Source organism: Lycium ferocissimum, chromosome 11 (genome assembly GCF_029784015.1).
Source record: "Lycium ferocissimum isolate CSIRO_LF1 chromosome 11, AGI_CSIRO_Lferr_CH_V1, whole genome shotgun sequence".
Classification (NCBI taxonomy): Eukaryota; Viridiplantae; Streptophyta; class Magnoliopsida; order Solanales; family Solanaceae; genus Lycium; species Lycium ferocissimum.
Window position 1 is genome coordinate 51952024 of NC_081352.1, and position 25265 is coordinate 51977288.

General features: G+C 35.7%; 3 protein-coding genes across 3 annotated transcripts; 2 read left to right on the forward strand and 1 right to left on the reverse strand.

Moving 5' to 3' along the window:
• The first annotated feature begins 926 nt into the window (after positions 1–926).
• On the forward strand, positions 927–8467 carry LOC132038463 (cellulose synthase-like protein G2). The gene is made up of 9 exons (XM_059429129.1): positions 927–1045; positions 3631–4258; positions 4348–4443; positions 4778–4912; positions 6296–6508; positions 6598–6697; positions 6819–6997; positions 7281–7631; positions 7910–8467. The coding sequence occupies exons 1-9, from the start codon at positions 927–929 to the stop codon at positions 8381–8383; spliced, it is 2295 nt and encodes a 764-aa protein (XP_059285112.1). The 3' UTR covers positions 8384–8467.
• Positions 8468–11009: 2542 nt separating this feature from the next.
• LOC132037479 (nuatigenin 3-beta-glucosyltransferase-like) lies at positions 11010–12836 on the reverse strand. Its single transcript, XM_059428015.1, has one exon. It carries the CDS (start codon positions 12681–12683, stop codon positions 11163–11165), a length of 1521 nt encoding a protein of 506 aa, XP_059283998.1. The 5' UTR covers positions 12684–12836; the 3' UTR covers positions 11010–11162.
• A 168-nt stretch (positions 12837–13004) lies between these two features.
• On the forward strand, positions 13005–14718 carry LOC132037478 (solanidine UDP-glucose glucosyltransferase 1-like). The gene has a single exon (XM_059428014.1). The coding sequence runs from the start codon at positions 13126–13128 to the stop codon at positions 14677–14679; it is 1554 nt and encodes a 517-aa protein (XP_059283997.1). The 5' UTR covers positions 13005–13125; the 3' UTR covers positions 14680–14718.
• The last annotated feature ends 10547 nt before the right edge of the window (positions 14719–25265 follow it).

Here is a 25265-nt window from a genome sequence, read left to right on the forward strand (position 1 = left end):
TAACTTAATTACCACAAACTATTGGGTTTTATGGTTACTTTAAATTTAATACATGATAGTTGTATTAATGTTGTTTGTCTCAAGTCGAATTCTTATGTTAATTGTTGTTAATTTGTAAACCGAGATTAAGCATGTGAGTTGGAACAATATGTATAAGAAGATTAAAAATTATTATCCGAGGATCAATATGGCGAGGCACATAGTGCTGGACTTATTTCAGAATTGTAATTGTTAATAAAAAGCTTGGCACGTTAACGAATTATCAAACAACTGGTCGGTATATATGTATTTGTCATTCCAAAAGAATACAAATACAGTTAAATCGATCGAGCTCATTAACGTGAGATACTAACTACTATTCGCTACTTTATTGTTAGGTTTGGCACAAATATACGAGAAAACCAAATTTCTTTGGGAAATAATTGACAAACTCAGTTTTATGGTTACTTTAAATTTAATAGCTCGTATTCGAAAAAATCTATAACATATCGCTTGGGTTGCTTGTTCATAATTCATACTTATGTTAATTGTTGTTAATTTGTAAACCGAGATTAAGCATGTGAGTAATAATAAAAATCGATCTCGGAGGCATACTTTCTTAGATCGGTTAATATCTTTGGAGTTTCTTTATATTTAGTCATATGTCAAGAAAATAGATTTTTACAAAATAAGGAAATCGATCGAGTGCAGTCCTTGAAGTCTGTCGGGCACTTGGATAACTTTTTGTACAACGAGGATAGTTGTATTTCTATTCTTCATTATGGCATTGGCCTATGATTATGGATTTTTTTTTTTTTTTTTTTTAATTTCGTTTTTAATATAAAAAGTGAGAAATTAAAAAAAAAAAAAAAATTTGTTGCATTTCGGCGAAGAAATACCCATTTGGGTTTAAAAAAAAAAAGCCCATTTTAGAATTACTGTGAAAAATGCCATTTTGGCTCCGGACTGAAAATGATGTTATCCCCCGATTTCGGCCTCCACGCGATCATCTTGTCCTTAATCATTCTATTCGGAGTCTTGTGGATGAAGTAGTTCAGACAAATATGTAGTGGCAAACAACCCTTAGCTTGTATCAGATACTTGTTTAAACTAATTATTAGATACTTTTTATAATTTTTTAAGACTTGTACATTATTGAATATGTTATGAAATTGTCTAACTATTTATGATTTATTGGTGGGTTTTGGTTGATAATTGATCGAGTTTCGAATTAGATTTGATATAGTTTGGGTCGGAAAACTATAGTTGTTTAATGTTGTTTGGGTGATCGATTGGCAGCACATAGTGCTGGACTTATTTCAGAATTGTAATTGTTTTTAATTGGCACGTAGTGCCAACTGGTCGGTTTGTTCATTAAAAGAATACAAATACAACAAATCGATCGAGCTCAGTCTGTACTTTAAACAAAATGAGAAAACCAACCGAAATAATTGATCAGTATTTTCATATAAAATAAATTAATAATATAAAAAAATCGACTGAGATCGGTTAGTTTCTTTTTGGGGTCATATGTCAAGAAAATAGATTTTTACAAAATAAAGAAATCGATCGAGTGCAGTCCTTGAAGTCTGTCGGTTTTTTGTACAAACCAGTTCATTATTGGCCTATGATTATGGATCGGTTTTTCCAATAAATCAACCGACGGCGATCCCTTTCAGCCATAATTTTATTAGTGCTAATGATGGTACCCCGAAGGTTCATGCATCAATCGACTACGTCACATTAATATTATTATATCAAAGATAGTACAAAATAAAGCGAGAAATAACCTCACAAATTCGCTCAGAAAAAGGAGGTTGACACAAGTAACAAGCACTATACAAGAACAGGAATTAGCTGCAAATTCCATAGCTCATTCGTCGCTAAATAGGATTAATAACGGATTTTATTGTTTAGCTATTAAATTTATATATCGCTAAATTCCCGTTTTTTAGTAGTGAAATTCTCCCCTAAAATAAGACTCTCAAATCCCTTAAGGTTACATTGTAGATGTTGCCAAGTAAGAAGGAGGGAGCCTTAATGTCTAAAAGTCCAAAATCCTTTGCTCCAAAAAAGAAAAGGATTAGTCAAATATGAAAAAATTATATTTTCCTTTTAGAAAAAAAGAAAATCTAATTATTGTAAGAAAAAGTCAGGCCAAACACCTACAAACGCTAAAGGTAAATGTAAATAGAATTTAACTACAAACTCAAGGGTAAACTGTAGGTATTAAGCCTATTCCCAAAAATATGGGAGGTTAGCATCATTAGGTTACTATTTTTTATTAGAATAAATGCGGAGGAAATTACAAAAATGTTACCTTATATTTGGGGTAGGTTTAAAGCAGTCCCTTAGATATCCTTTAAGCAGTTTTGGTCCTTTAAGTTTGCCAAAAGTAAATATTTTTGGGATAAAAAATTTAACGAATTTTGTCTGTTAGATTTGACGAGAATCGCAAAAGATAAAGGATTTAGTGGGAACACACATTTTGAGGTACAATTTTTGTTATCTATGATATTTTGAATCTATATATTTTTACTTGGTGCAGCTTTTTGAGGTGCAATATTTTGTATCAAGTGTAATTTCCAGAATTTTATGAGACTTTCCGGTCGTTTCTAATTAACCTTTTCATTCAGAGTTTCTGTGAGATATAACAAGCAAAGTTTATTAGATATTTGATGGAGATCAAAAGTGTTCAAATAATTGTTTGAACTTCAAAGACCAAAATTGCTTGGATCATATTTATGCGACTAGCTTGAAACTATCATAAATATTAAGGATCATTTTTGTCATTTTCTTAATGAATGTGTGTGACTTATAATTGCTAATAAATATTTGAAGTGAAAATTGAACTTAACGTGTCGGCTTTGCATGTATCTACAAAGTACAAACTAGTTAAACACTATATATCAGTATAAGAACAAAAAAGAGATTAAAGCCCTCACAGCCAATTAAAGTGTCTTAATTTGACTAGACACGGAATTTAAGAAATAAAAAGACTCTTGAATCTTATGGTCTTAATTTAAAGATTATATAATGTACTAAAATGTCTTTTGAATCTTGTGGTTATAAACTTGTCATATAAGATATTTGAATTGTTCACTTACTAAATATAGAAAGAGACATTCTTTTTAGGACAAACCAAAAAAGAATGTAGAACACTTAAATTGAGACGGAGGGAGTACTTCACTTAGTATTATAGATTATGAGACGAACAGTTTTTTCATAACGAATTGTATACCGCCAAATTTGTTAACTTGGGATAACAATTAAATTTGTATAAAAGGGGTTAAAGACAAGTAAATCATATTCTATCAGACCCTTTTTCTTGTGGCTAAACCAAAAGTATAAATAATAGTAAGAATATAAATGGCATAAAGTAACATCTGCCGCAGTGTTTAATCCCGAACTCTTCGAAAAATTACCATGTATACACAAGGTTAAAATTATTTTTTATGTATAAATAGTAGATATTGAAACTCCTTGGCTTTCTCATTTCTTACTTTTTTATATTTTTAAACCCCCAAAAGAAAAATCCTGACTCCATCACTGGTCGTATTAGTAAATTTAGAACACTTTGATTCTTGAGGAGGAGTGGGATAGTTAACAACAATATCCGAGCCATATATAGGTCTTGAAAGAGTAACACAGGGAGAGAAGAGAAACCACCAAGAAAAAAAAAACCATGGAACTCAACAGATGTACTGTGCAGCAACCTATCACCACCATTTACCGACTCCACATGTTTCTCCACTCTCTAATCATGCTTGCATTAGTATACTATCGTTTATCTCATTTGCTTTACCTTGAAAACTTCCTCACTTTACAAGCATTTGCATGGGTGCTTATCACCTTAGGTGAAGTTAGTTTCATCATCAAGTGGTTCTTCGGACAAGGGACTCGTTGGCGCCCCGTTGTCAGGGACGTGTTCCCTGACAACATAACATGCCACGATTCTCAGCTTCCGGGAATTGACGTGATGGTCTTCACTGCCAATCCTAAGAAAGAGCCAATTGTGGATGTCATGAACACTGTGATATCCGCAATGGCTCTTGATTACCCGACAGACAAGTTGGCGGTGTATCTATCTGATGATGCGGGATGCCCCTTGACATTGTACGCCATGGAGGAAGCGTGTTCTTTTGCTAAGTTGTGGCTCCCTTTCTGTGGGAAGTATGGAATCAAAACAAGGTGCCCCAAAGCGTTTTTTTCTCCATTAGGGGAAGATGATCGTGTTCTTAAGAACGATGACTTTGTAGCTGAAATGAAAGAAATTAAAGTATGGTAACACAAAAGCAAAAGTTTTGTATAGTCCCTTGTAGATGAATTAACTATAATGAGTTTTTTTTTTTCTTTTTCTTTTTGCAGTTAAGATATGAGGCGTTCCAGCAGACTGTGAACCGTGCTGGTGAATCAGGAAAAATCAAACATGATGTAGTGCCTGATAGAGCCCCGTTTATCAAGGTATTCTGAACAATAAACGAAAATGCAACTTTATTTAACATATAAGCTTTCAAAATATGTTGAGTCAAGTTCAGACCTTGCATAACTCTCTAGTAAACACGGAACATAAATGAAAAACAGATTAGGTACTTGAAGGACATGCACTGTAACAATAAGGAACAAAAATATATACTTCCACTAAAGATTGTGTCGTCTAGGTCAATAACATATGAGTTGAAGAAGTACACTATAATCCTTGGAAGTCAATTAAGCCAAATGGAGGGGAAAAAAATATTCCTACTTAGAGTACTTTTTAAATCTTTATTTTGATGAAAGATTTTTGGTGTCCGTCCAGGTAATAAATGACAGGAAAATGGAGAAAGAGAAGAGCTCCAATGGTTTGACGGAAATTCCTATGCTAGTGTACGTATCCCGTGAAAGAAGAACTCACCGTCGTCATCACTTCAAGGGTGGATCTGCAAATGCTCTTGTATGAATTAATAATCATTTTTATCCTCTCTCCTATAGTATTACATACATGTGTCTCAATTTATGTGACGGTGCTTTGAGCGTAATTTTTTCATATGTCTTTTAAATGTTTGAATTATTAATTATTGTAACTTATACTAGTACCTTTTTAAGTAGTTTTTAAATATGTAAATTTTATTTTGAAAAACCACGTAAAAGATTTTACGTCCAAATGTATTGTCAAAATTAATTAGGGATAATATCTCAAATGGTCACTTAACTATGACTAGTTCACTCAGAAAGTCACTCAACTATGACTAATTTACTCAGAAAGTCACTCAACTTTATTTTCTAACCAGAAAGTCACTCAACTATTGGTATTTCACCTACAAAGTCACCCAACCTATTTAAGTGTTTTTTAATTAAATGTTATTGACATTTTTTATTTAAAGCCAAAATTATAATTATAATAAATAAAAAAAATACCAATTTTAACTATTTTATTGACCCACCCACCCCACTAAAAATATATTGACAAAGACCTTTTATTTTACCCTCATTCCCTTCTAATTTCTCTTTTAACAAGAATTAAAAGAAGAAGGAATACAAAGTCTCGCAATCGACAAGAAAATTAAATGCATATTGGAATCAGAAAATTAGTATATGAAAAAAGGAACGAAACCGTAGCTTTGATTCAACATCATGTTATTTTCCTTGCTTACACTGGTTAATTGCTTAGTCTCACATCTTACTGTTTGGTATTAGAAATTTTTGGTCAATGATGGAGGCTGCGTGATTTCCCGTCCAATATATCCCCATTTTCATACCTCATTTTAATTTTTTGCAGTCATGTATTTTTTCTTGTTAATTGTCAGACTTTGTATTTCTTCTTCTTTTAATTCTTGTTAAAAGAGAAATTAGGAGGGAATGAAGGTAAAATAAAAGATCTTGTTCGATATATTATTAGTTGGTTGGGTCAATAAAATGGTTAAAATAGGTACTTTTTTATTTCTTACAATTTTGGCTTTAAATAAAAATTTCATGTCAATAAATTTAATTAAAAAATTATTTAAATAGGTTGGGGGTGACTTTGTTGGTGAAACACCAATAATTGAGTGACTTTGTGGTTAGAAAACAAAGTTAAGTGACTTTTTGAGTGAACTAGCCATAGTTTGGTTACTTTCTGAGTGAACTAGTCATAGTTGAGTGACTTTATGGTTAGAAAATAAAGTTGAGTGACTTTCTGAATGAACTAGTTATAGTTGAGTGACCATCTAAGATATTATCCCAAATTAATTAGAAGTTTGAATCTCAAAAAACGTAACATAAATTAGGACAAAGGGAGTATGGTATTTGATATTATGTGAATAAATTTTTTTTCTAACATCTAATAAATTTCATGCAGCTTCGAGTTTCAGGGATAATCAGTAATGCCCCGTATTTACTGGTTTTAGATTGTGATTTTTTCTGTCATGATCCAACATCAGCTAGGAAGGCAATGTGTTTCCATCTTGATCCAAAGATATCACCTTCTTTAGCTTATGTGCAGTTCCCTCAAGTGTTTTACAATGTCAGCAAGTCAGATATTTACGATGTCAAAATCAGACAGGCTTACAAGGTTTTTTTTCTTTCTTAGTTAATTAGAATTTCGCAGAGAGATAATTAAAAAAAATAAAAAATAATGGTAATATATATACTTACTTGTAGACAATATGGCACGGGATGGATGGTATTCAAGGCCCAGTGTTATCGGGAACTGGTTATTTTCTGAAGAGGAAGGCGTTATACACGAAGCCAGGTCTAAAGGGTTCGTTTTTTGTCAAACCTAATTTTAAGTTCAACAATATATTTCGTTCATTATTTGTAAAGAAAAAAAAAAGAAAATCATCTAATCCTTTTTGTTTGCGGTGGTGGACTTTTTGTAATAGATGAATTTCTTGGTTCACCGGAGAAGCATTTCGGATCAAGTAGAAAGTTCATTGCTTCACTAGAGGAGAACAATGGTTACATTTATAAGCAAGAGAAAGTCATATCAGAAGATATCATAGAGGAAGCTAAGACCCTGGCTACTTGTGTATACGAGGATGGCACACAATGGGGTGAAGAGGCAAGTTATGTATTTTCTCCCTTTGTTTCATTTTAAGAAAATTTTGAAAGTACCCTAAAGAGATTTGAAGAGTTCTTGATCTTAAACATGTTACTTCTCTGTTTCACTTTTTGTGACAGTGTTTGACTAGCTAGGCACAAAGTATATAGGAAAAATAAAGATTTTTAAAGTGTGTGGTCTAAAATAAGTCATTAATATTACTTAAATCCTGATGTAGTTAAACCAAAGTGTTTTCTTTATGAGAAGTACCTTACAAATTTGTTACTCTAAACGCATTACGCAGATCGGCTATTCCTACAATTGCCATTTAGAGAGCACATTTACTGGTTATCTTTTGCACTGCAAAGGATGGACATCAACATATTTATATCCAGAAAGACCATCTTTCTTGGGGTGTGCCCCAGTTGATATGCAAGGTTTCTCCTCACAACTCACAAAATGGGTTGCTGCACTCACACAAGCTGGTCTGTCACGTTTCAATCCCCTCACTTATGGCATGAAGAGCAGGATTAGAACTATCCAATGCTTGTGCTATGCCTATTTGATGTATTTCTCTCTCTATTCTTGGGGAATGGTTTTGCACGCCAGTATTCCGTCTATTAGCCTTTTACTTGGCATTCAAGTGTACCCCGAGGTAAACTTTACATTGTTGCAGTATGATTATCTCATCTAAAAGCTTAAGTTGTTAGAAAGAATATAATTTAATTTATTTCATTACATTGGTCAAGCATATCTAATGAGTGATAGTGAGACTCGAACCTAGGACCTCAAATTGCTCTGATACAATGTTGTAGTATGTGATCATCTCGTCCAAAAGCTTAAACTGTTAAATAGCATATTTTTATATAGTTAATTATCTTTTCAACGTGATCTACTTGGAAATATATTTACAACTTCTCTTTGTTGGTTTAGGTCTATGATCCTTGGTTTGCAGTGTATGTAATCGCTTTCATATCGATAATTTTGGAGAATATGTCGGAGTCAATTCCAGAAGGCGGATCGGTTAAAGTGTGGTGGTTGGAATACAGGGCACTGATGATGATGGGAGTTAGTTCAATATGGTTAGGAGGAGTGAAAGCTATAGTTGAAAAGATTATCGGAGCACAAGGTGGAGAGAAATTGTATTTGTCGGACAAAGCAATTGATGAGGAAAAGCTCAAGAAATACGAGAAGGGAAAATTTGATTTCCAAGGGATAGGGATGTTGGCTGTACCATTGATAACATTGTCCGTGTTGAATTTGGTAGGTTTCATGGTTGGAGCTAATCAAGTGATTATTACCATGAGGTTTGAAGATGTGCTTGGCCAACTCCTCGTGTCATCCTTCTTTGTCTTTGTGGTGGTCACTGTTGTCATAGATGTTGTATCTTTCTTAAAAGATTCTTAAACATCTAGTGATGTCAAATGTAATCTAGTATTTGGACGTGCTATGTTGATCTCTCTTGAATAAAAAGGACTTCGAATTATTCGATGACAGAAAATTGTGTTCGTTTTTGTTGCTCTCCATGCCTCCCTTTTGACATTGGGACGTATCTCATCTCAAATGACACGACTTTCTTCTTGCAGGCCCTTGTATGTCATTTTTTTTTAGAGGTGAATATTGCTAATCAATGAAAGGAAGAGTAAATATCTCAAAAGGTCACTCAACTCTGAGTAATTATGTGGCAAAATCACTAAACTTTGCTATATATCAATAAAATCACTTAACTTTGGCCTTTACTCTCATAAAATCACTCAACTAAATGTATCATCAAAGAAATTTGACATGGCAATATTAATCAATTTTTTTATGTCAAGTAGACATGGACCCCACAAATAAAATAAAATAAATTCATATTTTAATTTTGGATATACATTTCAGTTTTTTTTCTAAAATTTAATGTATAAAAATTAATCTACTACTTTAGACACTTTATGTGAGAGCTAAGTTGTTAAATTTCAATTGACTCGTTGAAAACACTAATGCCAACGGATATATTTTTAACCTTAGTTCCAATGTATATTAACCAAAAAAACTATTCAAAAAAAATTGTTGTTGCTTAAAGGAAAGGGTCCAACCGGTCCTATGTGGCCTTTTCCTTTCAGTCAGACCAGTAATAACATTCACGTGTTTCTATATATTCTTTAATTATGATTAATTAATATGTATTTTTACTTTATTTATTTTTTAAGTATAATAAAATTCATACATATTGATTTGGTGTAAATATTTTGTATGAGTAAGTCTTATCTATTAAATAGATATATGTAAACGAAGTAGAAAGATAAGAAAATAGAGACGAAAAGAAAGATTGTAGAAGCTAAAAAGGACAGTGCAATAAATAAATAAATAAATAAATAAATAAGAAAATAATTTCAAGAAAAAGAATAAGAGCACACATAAAAATAAGGTAGAAACAACAAAGAATGAGTTTTAAATGAAGGGTTGGTGGGTGGATGTTGAGGTATTAAAATCTGATTTTTTATTTTTTATTTGTGGGGTCCATGTCTATATGGCATAAAAAATTAATTAATATACATTGTCATGTCATTTTTTTTTATGGCATATTTAGTTGAGTGATTTTATGAGAGTAAAGGCCAAAATTGAATGATTTTATTCATATGTAGCAAAGTTTAATGACTTTGCTAAATAATTTCTCAAAATTGAGTGACTTTTTAAGATATGTGCTCATGAAAGGAATATAAATAATGTTCAACTAATCTTAAATGACGAATGGAAAAAAACTGTCAAACACATGAATAGTGCAAATTTGATAGTAGTTTCAGTTGCTATTACATTTGTGCTAAAAGGTGTTTCTTTTACCGTAATTTAGTGGGTGTTTATTGACAATAACAAAGGCCGTCGTAAACTTATAATTGCCGTTGAATAAATGTTGTTGGAGTCTTCACCGGCAGCTTTTGCAAATTGCCACTATTTTCTCAGAATTATTTGGTCTAAAATTCAACTCGAATTTGTAGAATTTTGAGTGGCGGAGCTACCCATTTTGGGGGCATAAATTCTCCGTTTTAGGGTGGCAGGTCATTTAATAATGGGGAAATTATATATTGGTCGCTCAGCCAAAAATATTTACAACTACTAGTTAATATACATACAGTATATTATACATTAATTATACACAGCTGAACACATATATACATATATTATACATCTGTCTAGTATTTTTTTGGGTGGCGGCCGTAAAAATCTTTTTAATCTATAGGACAAAGTGGCATTGGGGCAGATTAGAGCTCAAGGGATAACTAGTATATGTCGTGTATTTGAGATGCCAAATATTTAAGGCTCAAATATGTCATCCAATTGTTAGAAATGACTCATTTATGTCATCGAACTATAGGAAATGACTCATTTATGCCATCGAACTATAAGAAATGGCTCATTTATGTCACTCATCAATAGTTTGACTCATTTATGCCATCGTCTGTTATCAAAATGACTCGTCCATGCCATATTTCATTAACGCTGGTTTTACAATACCGTATATGACACGTGGCCTCCAACTAGATTATGGTTGTGGGTGAGTAAGGTGTATGGGTCGAAATTTTTATTAATTTGATATTTAAAATTGGGCTGGTTTAATTAAACGACATAGACCTCTAATTGGAGGCCACGTGTCATAACTTGGTATTATAAAGCTGGCGTTAATGAAAAATGGCGGGATGAGTCATTTTTAGCAGGCGATGGCGTAAATGAGTCAAACTATTGAAGAGTGGCATAAATGAGTCATTTCCATAGTTTGATGGCGTAAATGATTTATATTCACTATAGATAAACGATGGCGTAAATGAAAACTATTGATTTGAGTGGCATAAATGAGTCATTTCCGATAGTTGGATGGCATATTTGAGCCTTTTCCGAATATTTTATTTGGCTCTTCAATTACTTTGGTTTCGAGTTGGGTTCCTTTGGGACTTATTGTTGTCGATCGGTCATTGAAGAGATAGCAATCGGAGAAGATAATAGTAAAAGAAGTTTAGATTGCACTGAGGCTCGAATAAAGGACAGGAGATCGTAGAAGTATTTTGAAGCTTTTGTGTTTGCGCAATGACAAATGAAACCGCAGAGCATTTAAAGAAAAATAAAAACTGGAACATTGTTAACATATTACACTCATGTGGCCAACACCACTTGTCAAATCTATTTCAAGTGATACAATTAAAGATAAATTTCAAGAGGAGTTCTTGAAAGCACATCGCTTGATCTCCTCAATCAACTCGATGAGCTGTGAATGAGACGAACCTCCTTCTTCAGTGGCACGCTTCAGGGTCTCTGCCATCAACTTAGCATTTGCTCGGAATTTTCTACTTTCCTCTGAATCATACATCAAACGCCTGACCGCCAACTCTATCTTTTCTCTTGAAACCACCGGACTGGACACTATAAACCCCGAGTTCCATACATCTGCCCCAACTCCAATTGCAAGTTCAAGTTGCTCCAAAAGCTTCTCGGTGTAAAAGTTCTCTGAGAACAGGGGCCATGTGATCAATGGAACACCTAGAGTTAGGGATTCAAGTACAGAATTCCAACCACAATGAGTCAAGAAACCTCCAATTGCTCGATGCTTCAGGATTAATATCTGCGGGGCCCAACCTTCAATGATAAAGCCCTTCCTATTCTTTTTTACAACCATTTCTTTGAAATCATTGGGCCACCAGTCAGAACGATCGTTCTCGTCTTCTTGATTTTTCTCCTGCTCCCTAACCACCCAAATGAACGGACAGTTGGCGGATTTCAATGCTACAGCCATTTCCTTTAGCTGATCACCGGAAAATCTTACCATGCTCCCAAAGCAAACAAAGAGAACAGAATTAGGTTCTTGATCTTCAAGCCAATTCAAACATTCACCGCTGTCTTTCCAAGGGTCGGAACAAGAGTTGGAATTGGAAATTTCATTTGAGCTAATTTCCGATTCATGTTTGTTGATAAACAGAGATAGAGGACCTATGTGCCAACCTTTTCTTCCTCTAACTTTTTCGTAGACTTCGGGAAATCCAGGTTCTAGCTCAGAGCAAGTGTTATGAATAATGCCATAGCTACGAAGCTCAGCTTCTAATATTGCATCCACTGTCTTTTTGTATTCAGTCTCCTCTTTAAGGAAATCTTCCATCTCTGAGCGTTTCATTTTGATCTCGAGAGGCAAGCCGGGGATCAAGAATCTGTCAGTATCCGATGCCACCTTCTTGTGAGGTGTATATGTCTTAAGAAAATGCCAAGCACATTGATGGATGAAAGTTGCCGGTTGAAAAGAGAACCTCGGAATTCCCAACTCCTCAGCCAAATCAACAGTCCAAGGGAAGAACATGTCGGAAACAATGCAGTTTGGATTGAGTTGGCGAATTAGTTGCTCCATGGGCTTTTGAAGCAGAATAAAACCATAGTGAACTTGGCCAACTATTTCCATATTAGGGCTAGCGATGAAGTTTTCAACTCCCACAGGTAAGCCAACTTCATCCGACGGAAATTGAAGTGTCTGGACAGTAATGTTGCTGCCAGACACGAGACGATCTTCATCAATGGAGGAGTGAAAAAGGAGGGCATTATATGGAGTAGTAATGATTGTGACCCTGAGGCCCTGAAGGGCGAAAAGTCTAGCAGTATGTACTAATGGAGTTATATGGCTCGTCATGGTGTACGGAATGAACACAACATGTAGCATTGTTGTTTGTTCTTTCAGAACCATTGCTGCCATGACTGGTATATTTCTTCAGATAATGGCACTAGCCCAAAATATTAACAGAGTAATAACTAGTCCCAGAAGAAGGGCTATGTTTAATTCTTAGTTGGGACTTTGAATTTTATATGGAATCATTTGGGATAGAGGGACTGTGAGGGAGTACTTTTTCTCTAGGGAAATGCATTCTGACTGTATATTGTTTCCAAAAACGTTAAATTCAATTAACTGTTACTGTGATATTATTAACATGGTATACGTGTGTGGACACCAGGTCTGGCTCACTTCCTATCTGTTTATGATTTTGTCGTTTTGTAACCTAAGCCCAGTGGGAAAAATTGTAAGGAATTAATGCAGCTACTTAGTGCACTCCGTCGTCGAAGTGGAAAGCCTCTTTTCTTTTCTTTTTTTCTCATAACTTAAAAATAATCTCAAGTCATTTCCATTTTCTACTCAATGTATGTATATACATTTTCCACAAAATAAAATACACAGTCAAGTGCTGACAGTGCCATTAACAATGGCAGCCCTGAATAACAGCAAACACCTCCATGTCCTCTTCCTTCCTTTCTTAGCCACAGGTCATCTCATCCCATTAGTTAACGCCGCCAGACTATTCGCCTCTCGCGGTGTCAATGTCACCATCCTCACTACCCCACATAATGCCTTACTTGTCCAATCATCCATCAACAATGACGTCCGAATTTCCGGCCATTCTATCTCTATCCACACTATCCCTTTTCCCTCTGCTAAAGTTGGCTTGCCTGAAGGTATTGAGAGCTTCAGCGCTGCCACGTCACCAGAAATGCCACCTAAAATATTTTACGGCATTTTCCTTCTCCAGAAACCAATGGAAGATAAAATTCGCGAAATAAGTCCCGATTGTATCTTCTCTGATATGTATTTTCCGTGGACCGTTGATATCGCCGAGGAGTTGAAAATCCCTAGGATCTTGTTCAATCAGTCCAGTTACACTTACAATAGTATTCTCCATAATCTTAAGGTTTACAAGCCTCATGAGCAACAACTCAAACTGGAATCAAATTTCCATGGTACTTTCTTGGTTCCTGGTTTACCAGATAAGATAGAGTTCAAGCTATCGCAACTCACAGATGATCTGAGAAAGGCCGCCGATGATGACAGGACTAGTTTTGATTCACTGCTTGACCAAGTACGAGATTCCGAGGGGCGAAGCTACAGCATTGTTCACGACACTTTTTACGAGCTAGAGCCTGCTTATGCTGACTACTACCAGAAGATAAAGAAAACCAAATGCTGGCATATTGGTCCCATCTCCCATTTTTCTTCCAAAATCCGAAGAGAGGAGCTAATTGCTGACGTCGTCACTGCTGGAAACTCCAGCAGAGACGACGCTGTAGAGTGGTTAAACAACCAGAAGCCTAAATCGGTTCTATACGTCTCTTTCGGGACCCTGGTTAGATTTCCAGAGGACCAAATAAGTGGAATCGCAAAAGCTCTGGAGAGTTCAAGTGTCCCTTTCATATGGGTAGTGAGGAAGGACACGTGGTTGCCGGATGGTTTCGAGGAGAGGGCGGCAAAGAGCAAAAAGGGGTTGATGATTAGCGGGTGGGCCCCACAGCTCACCATTTTGGACCATTCAGCCATTGGAGGGTTCATGACTCATTGTGGTTGGAATTCGGTCCTTGAAGCCATCGCTAGTGGGGTCCCAATGATAACGTGGCCACTCTGCTCCGAGCAATTCTACAACGAGAAGCTTGTGGAGGTTGTGGGGTTGGGAGTCAAAGTGGGGACAGAGATATGGAACCCTGGTCTTGAGATCTCGTGTCCTGTAGTAGGCTGTGGAAAGATTAAAGAAGCAATAGAGGGACTTATGACGACTGATTCAGAGGAAAGCCTGAAAATTAGGGAGAAAGCTAACGCCATGGCCAATTTGGCTAAGAATGCAACAGAAGAAGGTGGATCTTCATGGAACAGTCTCACGACGTTGATTGACGATATAAGGAATTTTAATTTGTCACCGACTATGGCTTAACAATCTAATTAATTGCAATAAAAGAAGGTGAATTGGATCCTCTGAGTCCTTTTTAATCACTTTCCTACTCTGTCACTTATGTTTTGTTGAATAAAATCTGAACAAGTGTAACCATAATTAATCTCCCTTTGAAGAAAATGCCAGCAGTTGAAACTTTCTCCTTTCACTTGTTTACCGTAACAATTGACTACTATTAGTAACCTACTCATAAGATCGGGGCGGAGCTAATGCCACCCAAGAGTGGTCAGATGAACACCCTTCGTCGGAAAATTACGTTGTATATATAGGTCAAGTTCTGTTTAAAACAGATATATATATTTAATGTTGAACAACGCATTATCATTCTTGCATCAAACAAATACAATTATTTTAGTTAGTTAATTTTAGTTTACCTAAAATTCTTAAATATTTGTCAACTTTCTTGATATTACAATTTTTTATCAATACAGACTTATATATATGAATAACTTATTTTATTTTTGAAACATGTTATTATATAGATATTAGTCGTATTAAGTTTTTTTATCCAACATATGATGCACTTTCGAAGGGTTAAAACATATCTAAGTCGATAAAAACTTTAAACCCAAAACTAAAATCGATCAATAAGAATTTTTTTTTTTTTTTGCGTTATCTTTTTCTCTTCGATTGTTTGATCTGTATCCAACACAAATCTAGACTCACTCGTTTGTTCAACCAGTATATCACTTTATACAAAAGAGTCCACAAGGGTGTATCCAAAGATTATAAATGGGGGTTCAATTGAACCCCAAACTTTCGCCGTGAAGCGCAAATTTATGTTTAAAAAACTATTAAAATTGTAATATATAGTAGATATGAACTCATAATTTTAAAAATATAATGGGTTCAATACTAAAAATCTTAAGATTGAGCCCATAGAATTTAAATCCTTGATCCGCCTTTAGTAGTCCATATATTTCATTAATAAAAGCAACGCAACAAAAAAAAAATTTAAAAAATCTCGATTAGAAATAAATGTTGGAATCGTTCATGGTAGAACCGCTTGGTTGAACAACATAACAGTGAACCTACTCATCAAAAAAATTGTCATTTACTCTTTCAAATCATGAACACCCTTGATAAAATGTTTGGATCCGCTGCTGTCATAGATCCACACAAGTTATTTTGTTTTTGAATATGTTTGCTTCGCTCTAGCACGGAGAATCAGGATAAAGAGAAACTAATTCCCACATAAAGAGCATTCCATACTAGCGTGCACGTAAAGACAACTATATGAATTAGAAATGCAATTTATGAAAGAGTGCCTACTACATTCATTTTCGAAGCACCTTTATTTTTTGGTTAATTAAACTACCAGATGGTAGTGTTTGTTGTATTTCAGCAAAAGGTTACGCATTGGGGGGCTATGCCTGACTCAAAATAAAACACTTGACTGGTAAATCAAGCTATTCAATTGAGTCCGGAGTCAAAAGGGTATAAAAATACACGATATAAACTAAAAGGGGGTGGCCAAAAATTTACATACCAAAAGGGGTATAACGTGGGCTGATCCACGTTATACCCCAACATTTTTTTTTTCAATTGTCAGAATGTTGAACCCAAAAAAAAAAAAAAAAAAAAAAAAATATTTAGTTGTAAAATGTGGATCCCTCCACGTTTTACAAATATATATTTGTAAACGCGGATCCCTCCCCGACTCTCATTCAGTGTTGCCCTAAATAATATCATCTTCTCTTCCGCCTCTTCCTCCATCTTCAACTTACAGAGAATTTTGATCTCCTTCTCCTTTTCCTTCTCCTCCATTTATTTTCTTTTAAAACCTTGCGGTTTACAATTAATTTTTAGAGTAACTTATTCATCCTTATCTTTTGTTGCTATCTAAATTAAGGTATTTTTTCTAACTCATATAATTGTATATTTCTAGTAGATGTAGAATATTTGTTTGTCTTATATATCTTAATTGTTATTTTTTATTTGTGTTATTTTAATGCGTATAAGATATATGTTTGTCTTATTTGTGTTATTTTAATTTGAACTTAAGATATGATTGTTAGAAGCATTATTATATAAAAGGTCTGATTTGTTTAGTAGCACTTTTGAAGAAATTTGTTGTTATGTTATTGTTATTTTTGTGGATTGGTATATAAAATTTGGCTGATTTGGTGACATCTTATCTGATAATACATGTGTTTCCTTTTCAATGGTCAACTGAATACTTGTTTTCTCCAATTAAAAATTAGTGCGCTTAGATTAATGCCTCAGTAGCCCAAAATAAAGATACTTAAAATGTCATGATAATGCTTTATTATATGGGACCTAAGTCTAAGTGGGTGGATAATTATTTTATCTATACCTTATAGGCATTAATGTGGTCCACTATCGTTGGTTTCTAAATAAGGCGAATGGAAGTCGACTTTATCTAGCCAAGGCATATTTGTTCTCATAAAATTGGAATAATAATTTTTTTTAATAGTAAGTTACTCCAAATAGCTTGATCTGGACTTTTTTTTTTTTTTTTTTTTTATCTAAGGTATGGAGCTTCCACGGGTATGCGTACATCCGGGGCCAGAAGTGTATGATGTGTTAACACTCCAGGAGAAGCATCGATCACAGGCTGTGTGGGATGGTGCCTTGACAGGAACGCGAGGATGCCTATTTTCACGCCGCGCGGATACCGAATTTTGGAAGCACGTGAAGCGTCATCCTTTGCATCCTCGCATCCTTGACTACTTTGGCCTGTGTGGATTTAGGGGAGTAGTAGAGGTAGGATGTGTATCATATGATTGGCGGTCATCACCGCACTTATAGAGAGATGGCGTCCCCGAGACGCACACATTTCATCCGCGTACGGGTGAGGCGACCATCACATTACAAGATATTGAGATCATGTTTGGCATGGTTGTTGACGGTAATCCCTTGAATGATGTTAATGCTAGATTTATAGATATTGTTGGGTGGCAACAATTAATCCATGAGCTTATTGGTTGGGCACCCGATCTGGATTGTTTTAATGGTGTTAGTAGGTTAGAACTAAATAAATTAATTGAATATGTTAGAGGCTTAGATGACATTACGATCGGACCCTAGAATTTGTTGTGCAACGGCGTTAGGTTGTACTTGCTATGGCTTTGTGGCGGCACGATATTTCCGATAAGTCCTTTACTTAATTTAAACTATTTGCTTGACATGCGTGACCTTAGAGCAATGAGTACACAAGCTTGGGGAGCGTACGCATTGTCATATTTGTATATTTGTTTATGCCGCGCTTCGTTGAGGAAAGCCAAGGATGTGTGTGGATTCATTTTTTATTGCAGTACATGACCTTTAAAATTATATAATTTTATTTGGTTGTCCTATTTGGTAGTTATAAGGTTTTTATGTATTTATTTTAAATTTTTAATATAGGTTTGGGCTTGGGAGCGAATTATACCGACGGCCCATCACCCGTGCCTTTCACCACACACGCTCTTTAACGAAAGTGGACTCATCGTAAAGCTCGCGAAAATGAGGCACGTGTTGTGCTACCCATATGTAGGGATGTATTGACAACCCGACGGATGGTCGGTATTTTATCATAATTATGGTTGTTAATGGCGTTTTGATATAATTGTTACGCTTATGTGTAATTTATTTATTTTATTATCATGTAATTTTATGTTCTTTTTATCGTAGTTTGTGTGTGCGGCCTTATTCGCAGGCCATCATTAATGGACTCCCGAGTGTTTGTGGCCAAGATATTTGGATGGCGAAGGTTCCCCTTATTTGTGGGATCTATCGAGAGTGGCACATGCCGCACCGCGTTCTCGGGCCGCTTCGGTAGGAAGCAACATATTCCTGGACCATGTGCGAGATTGATCCTTCTCATTACAAACGTGACAAACGGTATGCTATAACAGTGGAGGTTCAACAAAATTTTGCACAGACGGAGCTTTTGTGGGAAAATCGTCGAGAAAGTGTAATTCTAGCCCAGTATGAAACTGAAGACCCAGAGTCATTATCAGAGTATTTTTATTGGTATCGACGTCACTCGCGCACTTTTATAGGAAATCCTGCGCATAATGTGCCTAGAGGATACCAACACATGGCAAAGGTGCACGAGGTAATCGGTACGTACATTACATTCCATTAGATGTTTGATGTCTTTATAGGTGTCTTAGACCACTATCAAATCTTGTTATTTATTTTTTTTTTTATTTTTTTTTATATTTTTTTTTTAGGCTTTAGGACATCAAGAATCGTACAGGTTGGCTCAGCAGACTATCCAAGATCCAACCAAGTCTAATGATGTGAAAGAAGTAGCACAGATGTTTAGCCGCATTAGTACAGGGTCCATGGCTGCTGCCTCTTTGGGGACGATGTTGAGTTTCGCTCCCGATTATACACCACCGGCAGAGTATGTGATGGTAACGTTAGCTACCATTCTAATGCTTTTCCGTATTTGGATAACACAGAAGAAGGCCCGGATGATTTTGCTTTCATGAGAGATGACGGTCCCGCCGATCCGCACCGTGGGATTGTAAAAACCCGAATTTATCGATCAAAGTTAGTATGGTGGCGATGAATATTCTTTTTATTTGTTGGCCCATTTTTACGGGTTGATAATTTTCCTTGTATTATGCAATTAGGTATGTTATTTCGTAACAAGAAGGAAATGAAAGGCGCAACCGAGACAATATTGTCTCGAAAGAAAAGAAAGAGTTCATTTGTGATCGCTCCAAAGGTAAATTTTGGAGGGTTATTTGCAAGCGTCATATGTTGGGATGTGAGTGGATGATCCGTTTTAGAAAAATTTCAAGTGGTATGTGAAGGCAGCAAAGCGGATCTCCACCACAAGCTTGTCTCACGATGATTACGTAAAGGATCATTTCAATTTGAACAAATACCTAATTGCTACTACGTTGATACCATATATTATGGTCGATCCATACATCAAAATGATAAGTCGATTCAAAAAAATAAAAGGATTGCATTTGTTTACTCCTAGTTATAGAAAAGCACAAAAGGGCGTAAGAAAGCTATTGAAATGGTATTTGGTGATTTTGAAACCTCTTTCAAGACATTGCCCCGATACATGGTCTGCTTTAAAATATTTCAACCGGACCGTTGTTGAGTGGGAGCACGAATCAACTACAATGCAAGGTGAACACATCTTCAAGTTTCTTTTCCGGGCTTATAAACCAAGCATCGATGGATTCAAAAGTTGCAGCCCCGTCATCTCAATAGACTCGCACTATCCGTACGTAAGTATGAGATGAAACCGCTAATTGTCGTTGGAATTGATGCGAACAATAACATTTTTCCACTCGCATATGCTATTGTTGCACGTGAGAGCTTTGAGTCTCGACGTGGTTCCTCGTGTTGTTGTGGAGACATATTGTTCGTGAGAGACAAGGAATTGGACTTATTTCGACCGTCATCGTGGCATTTTGCAATGTGTCCAAACACATGATTGGTTACAACCACCATCCACACACCATAGGTTTTGCGTTCGCATTTGAAAAGCAACTTCAATAAAAAAGTTCCTCAACAAAGGACTCCGAGAACCTAATGTGGTTGGCGCTACGAGCACCAAGAAGAAATATAAAATGAGGATGGAACAAATCAAAACAATGTCACCTCCAACAGATCCGTGGTTAAATCTCTTCCGGAGGAGAAATGGACATTGCATAAGGACAACGGTCATAAAGGGCTATGACAACGAATGTCTCCGAGTCTTACAACGGTTTATTGAAGAAAGCTCGTGGATCGCCCGCATATCGCCATGGTCCATTATACGTTTAAAATTTTGTTGATCGGTTTGTCGAGAGAAGCACCCTTGCCGATTTGTTGATTGCGTGATAAAAAGTTTTTGGCCGCGCGTATTTTGTTGAAAAGAAGTTTGATGAATACCGGGAGAGGTCCCTAAAGCATACCGACATGCAAAGAATACAATGCAACCGGGCGGGTCTTTGAGATTCGACATTTGCACACGACTTCGGTAAGGGCGGAAATATCCATAAAGTCTGCCGAAGGGAAAAAGTGTTCGTGTGGGAATGGAGAAACTACCATATGCCATGTTCACATGCAATTAAATTTTGTGATATCCGCATGGGAATTCAACCAAAGGACTATGTTAGCAAGTACTACAACATGGTGTTTACAGCAAACGCAGACAAAGAAAATTTTCACCGTCAGGTGACGAGGCATATTGGCCACCTTCTCCCTTGAGTTTAATTGCAAACACCGAATACGAGCGAACTTCGAACGCGACTACAACTGAAGGAGGAATGAAATGATATAGCTCCGTATCGTATGTCTAGAAAGTGTAGTACGTGCAAGCAAACAAAGCCATAACAAGAATCGCCGCCCCAACGTAAATCGTAGTATTGTTGCTTGTTGGTTTTTATGTTTTTCTTAACTTGTACGATTGTTGTTTCCTTATGTAATCTTCCAAGAATATATAACATGTCTTGTCCGTTTAATAGTTATCATGTAATTTAACATTTATTACTTAGTTAATGTGTGACGTTTATTTAACTTATATTTTATTTTTTATTTCGTTTGCATATATAACACATATTTAATTATTATATGTGTTAAAATATTTATTGGAGTTATTCACTAAAATTAACTATATGCTTTAAAAATTAAAAAAATCAATAATTATTTTTTATTAAAAACATAGCCGAATATGATTTAAATAGAGGTAACGTCAAACAAAACCCTAAACCGTGCCGGAAAAAATTAATGAAACGTAAAACGTGGATCCCTCCACGTTTTACGTAATTTTTTTTTTTTTTTTATTTCGGCTTCAACAATCTGACAATTAAAAAAAAAAGTTGGGGTATAACGTGGATCAGCCCACGTTATACCCCTTTTGGTATGTAAATTTTTGACCGCCCTCTTTTAGTTTATACCGTGTATTTTTATACCCTTTTGGCTCCGGACCCCTATTCAATTAGCAAAAAGAGTAGGATTACGCCACAATAGATCCTAGTCTAAACTAGGAATTTAACTAACAAAAAGATTAGCCTTATCGTAACGAATTCTCAAACTAGGTAGCTGAGATCTGTCCAATTGATATGGTCCTTTGTCCTGATGAGGTAAGGCATGGAATCAGGGGCGGAGCCAGCATAGTATTTGCGGGTTCGACCGAATCCAGTAACTTTGGTTGAAACCCTGCATTTGTCTTGAAAAATTTATGGAATATGTATAAATTATTACGTTAGAACCCAATAATTTAAACGAATTAGAATCCCGAACCCACAAGCTTCAAATCCTGGCTCCGCCTCTGCATGGAATGAGTCATAATCCAATCCTATATCATGGCTTGAAGCATATTTAGCCAAGCAATCAGTTGTTTGATTTGCTTCCCTGAAGCAATGTGTCTAATTATGGCATTCATTAGGCTCAGATTGTCAAGAATCTTGTCCACTCTTGTTTTCAGTTTTAGGTTGACATTGGATCTTTGTGGCAGCATCTTGGAGACTAATTCAGAGTCCAGTTCCATATCAAGATTAGTGTAACCCAGTTTGAGGCAAAGATCAATACCATAGCTAGTCACGCCAGCGTCTCAGCCATATTATTGATATTGCAAACCACTAACTGCAAATGCCATAAGAATATCACCCTCCTCATTTTCGAAGAAACTTGATTTTAATTCTTAAGTGGAACATGAAAAGGTCAAATAAACATTTAAACAACTTGATCCCCGGCCCAACCATCCAAGGCCCTGAATTTCCTTTGGCAGTACCATTCATATTGCATAAAACTCCTACAATTTGATTAGCTACGGATTCAAAATTTAAATTATATTAACTTTTAAGATTCTCAGTAGTGAATTCCTTTTTTTTCATAAACCAATCATCCAGGCTTTCACCCCTGTGATGTTGGCAGATTTGGCATGGACATCTACTTTGTTAATTAATAAACCGGACGATTACAAAAGATGGAGGAGGAAATAAACCTTACTTCTTCTATCCTAGTATCAGTGAACTATACTAAGACAGAGAGCATGTACATTATAATATAGCCTACAACTATCATAATAAGATTCTGAATTATTCTCAGCTACAATCTAACATAATAGAACACCAAAAAAAAACTGTTACCAACTGATCAAGATCCTAGACTGATGTCCAAAAGATGACATGGGAACTTATCTATCTAAGGTGGTTCAAAATACCACCCTGTATGTTTTGCTGGCCTGGTTCTGAATGATGGGAGGCCATTTTATCCGTGCGCAGAGGCCCTAAAGCTTTAGCTGACAGATCTCTTTCTTGATAGTAGAACCTTTCTTGATCAAGGATTTTTGAAAATTTGGACATTGCATTAGAAATCGTGTTAGCTTCTCTTTAGCACTTTGACATTTCTTTGAGTGACTATCTTCTTGATTTCTCCAATCAACTTTTGTAATTCCCCATAACTTTGGATTTGCATTGACTCATCTATACAACAAAAAGGGAATCCAATTGCATTAGAAAACTTGGAAGATTTTTAAGATGACACCACTTTAGCCCATATAAGGCTACTAGAATTTTAGTGGAATTGTTAGTTAAGAATTGGAGTGCTTTAGAAAAAGCCATAACCAACTCTCCAGTTCTTTTCCTAACAACCCCTCCTACCCCTGCTTTGGACAAAGTGGAGGAACAACTACCATCAGTATTCAAAATAAATAAATCTTGTTCTGATCATTCCCATTGGAGCAATTTTGCTGGTGCTTCTTAGTCTATAGTTCATTGTCTTGTCACAAACAAACTCCCAATTCCAGTCCTGGTTCATACTGCTGAAGACTGTCTAGAGTGATCTTGACTTCGAATAAGAGATTCTGCTTGATCCTGGCATTAGTAGTATTCTTGTTGTCATATCTCTTTGCACATCTAACCTTTCAAATCTGCAAACAATACTAGCAGTGATTTGTAAAAGAACTCTATGAACAAGATTTAAAGGCTTCTTGGTCCACCAACAGTTCAGAATTTCAGCAACAATATGTTGCCTATAGCTGATGCCAAGTGGATCGACAGCTATTTTCCCAGATTTTATAGCAATATCACTCCTAGCAAAAACATGATTAAGAGTCTCCTACTTATCCACTTTACAACATATGCATCTAGTATATGGTTGAATCACAAATTTGGTTAGAGTATCATCAGAATGAATTTTCTTTTTACTAAGTCTCCATATAAAAAAAATGTTAAAAGGCAAACCTTTACTCCAAATTTCTTTGGATTAAGGCATGAAGTTTCTTTTCTGTCTCAAAGACAATGGTGATATTGGTAAGAAATTCCCATCATTGGTCAGGGTCCAAATGGCCTTATCTTTGTTGTTGATGTTGATAGTTTTTTAGGTGATCTCATTGACCACTTGTTGAGGTAGTATTGTAGAAAGGCTTGTGTGATCCCAAGCACCATCCTAGATGAATTCACTCACCCTGGTATTACTAGGTTTCACATGTGGTTCATTATGTGGGTCAAAGGAACAAAACATGTCCAAGAATCCCACCAGAAAAGTGCATTGCCTTCCCCATCTTTCAAAACATATTCTTTTTCAACTTATCCTCTAATGCTTAATAAAGTTCTCAAGGCATTAGAATCTTTAGTATTCTTAACTTTAGAAATGGTTTGGGATCCTGGACAGTATTTAGTCGTGAGGAATCTCGGCTAGAGTTGTTTTTAATCCTGAATCTCCACCATCTTTTGGTAGTAAAAGCTTTGCAAATGTCATTGAGTTTTGATAAGAACTAGGAGTCCACCAAATAATATAGGGAACCAGGTTCTCTATCAGTTCTCTCAAGTAAAAAACAGAAAGTAAATATGACAAGATATTTACGTGGAAAACTCCTTGCTCAAGGGATTAAGAACCATGACCCACCGAGGATTTCAACTTCACTAAACTAAGAAACTTTCATATTACAAACCTTTCGTAACCTAGGAATTAAACTCTTAATCCCTCACCCCTTCAAATAACTCTATTGTAAGCTACAACCCTTGACTAATTATAGCCAAGCATCCAGACTAACCTTGACTAACTCTAGCCAAGCACCCAAACACACCTTGGCTAACTCCAACCAAGAAACCAAAATAAACAAAGGTCGAAACCTTCCTACAATAACAGTTATCAAAAGTAGAGTAGGATTACAAGTGAAGAACAAAATGACAAAGACTTAACAAATCTAGGACTTAAGACATCTTCAGTTGTTGGGATTTGGTCCTTGGATTTGTTGAAGCTTTGTTCTTGAGAGCACCTAGAGAGTAGTGGCATCTACATTTGGAAGAATGTGATTTTTCAGATTTTAAGTGTTAGGTTAAGCATTGTAACTTATTGTATATATATTAGGGAGCGTGTGAGAAGCATGTGACCATGGATAGGGACATTTCATCTTTTGGTATTGGCCTTTAGCGACGTGCTTGGCCTAGCAAACCGCAGGTGTGTCATTGGTTCTACCGGTTGGCACAAGAATGATCTCGTCACACCCCTTTTTTTTTCATAATAAAATAAATTATTTTTTATTATAATTCACTTTTATATTTATTAGAAGGGTTTCTCCAATTAAAGTGACATTTTGAAAAGGGATTATCTATTTATTAAGTAGGTCGCCACTTGGAATTGAGTTTTTGGTGTTCCAA

Excerpts from the sequence above, each read along its gene's own strand:
- LOC132038463 (XM_059429129.1), top strand. The coding sequence starts at position 927 with ATGCCATTTTGGCTCCGGACTGAAAATGATGTTATCCCCCGATTTCGG. Across the intron at positions 1,046-3,630 it reads GAAGTAGTTCAGACAAATAT|GGAGAGAAGAGAAACCACCA; the intron begins GTAGTGGCAAAC and ends AGAGTAACACAG. Across the intron at positions 7,632-7,909 it reads GCATTCAAGTGTACCCCGAG|GTCTATGATCCTTGGTTTGC; the intron begins GTAAACTTTACA and ends TTGTTGGTTTAG.
- LOC132037478 (XM_059428014.1), top strand. The coding sequence starts at position 13,126 with ATGTATATACATTTTCCACAAAATAAAATACACAGTCAAGTGCTGACA.
- LOC132037479 (XM_059428015.1), bottom strand. The coding sequence starts at position 12,683 with ATGGCAGCAATGGTTCTGAAAGAACAAACAACAATGCTACATGTTGTG.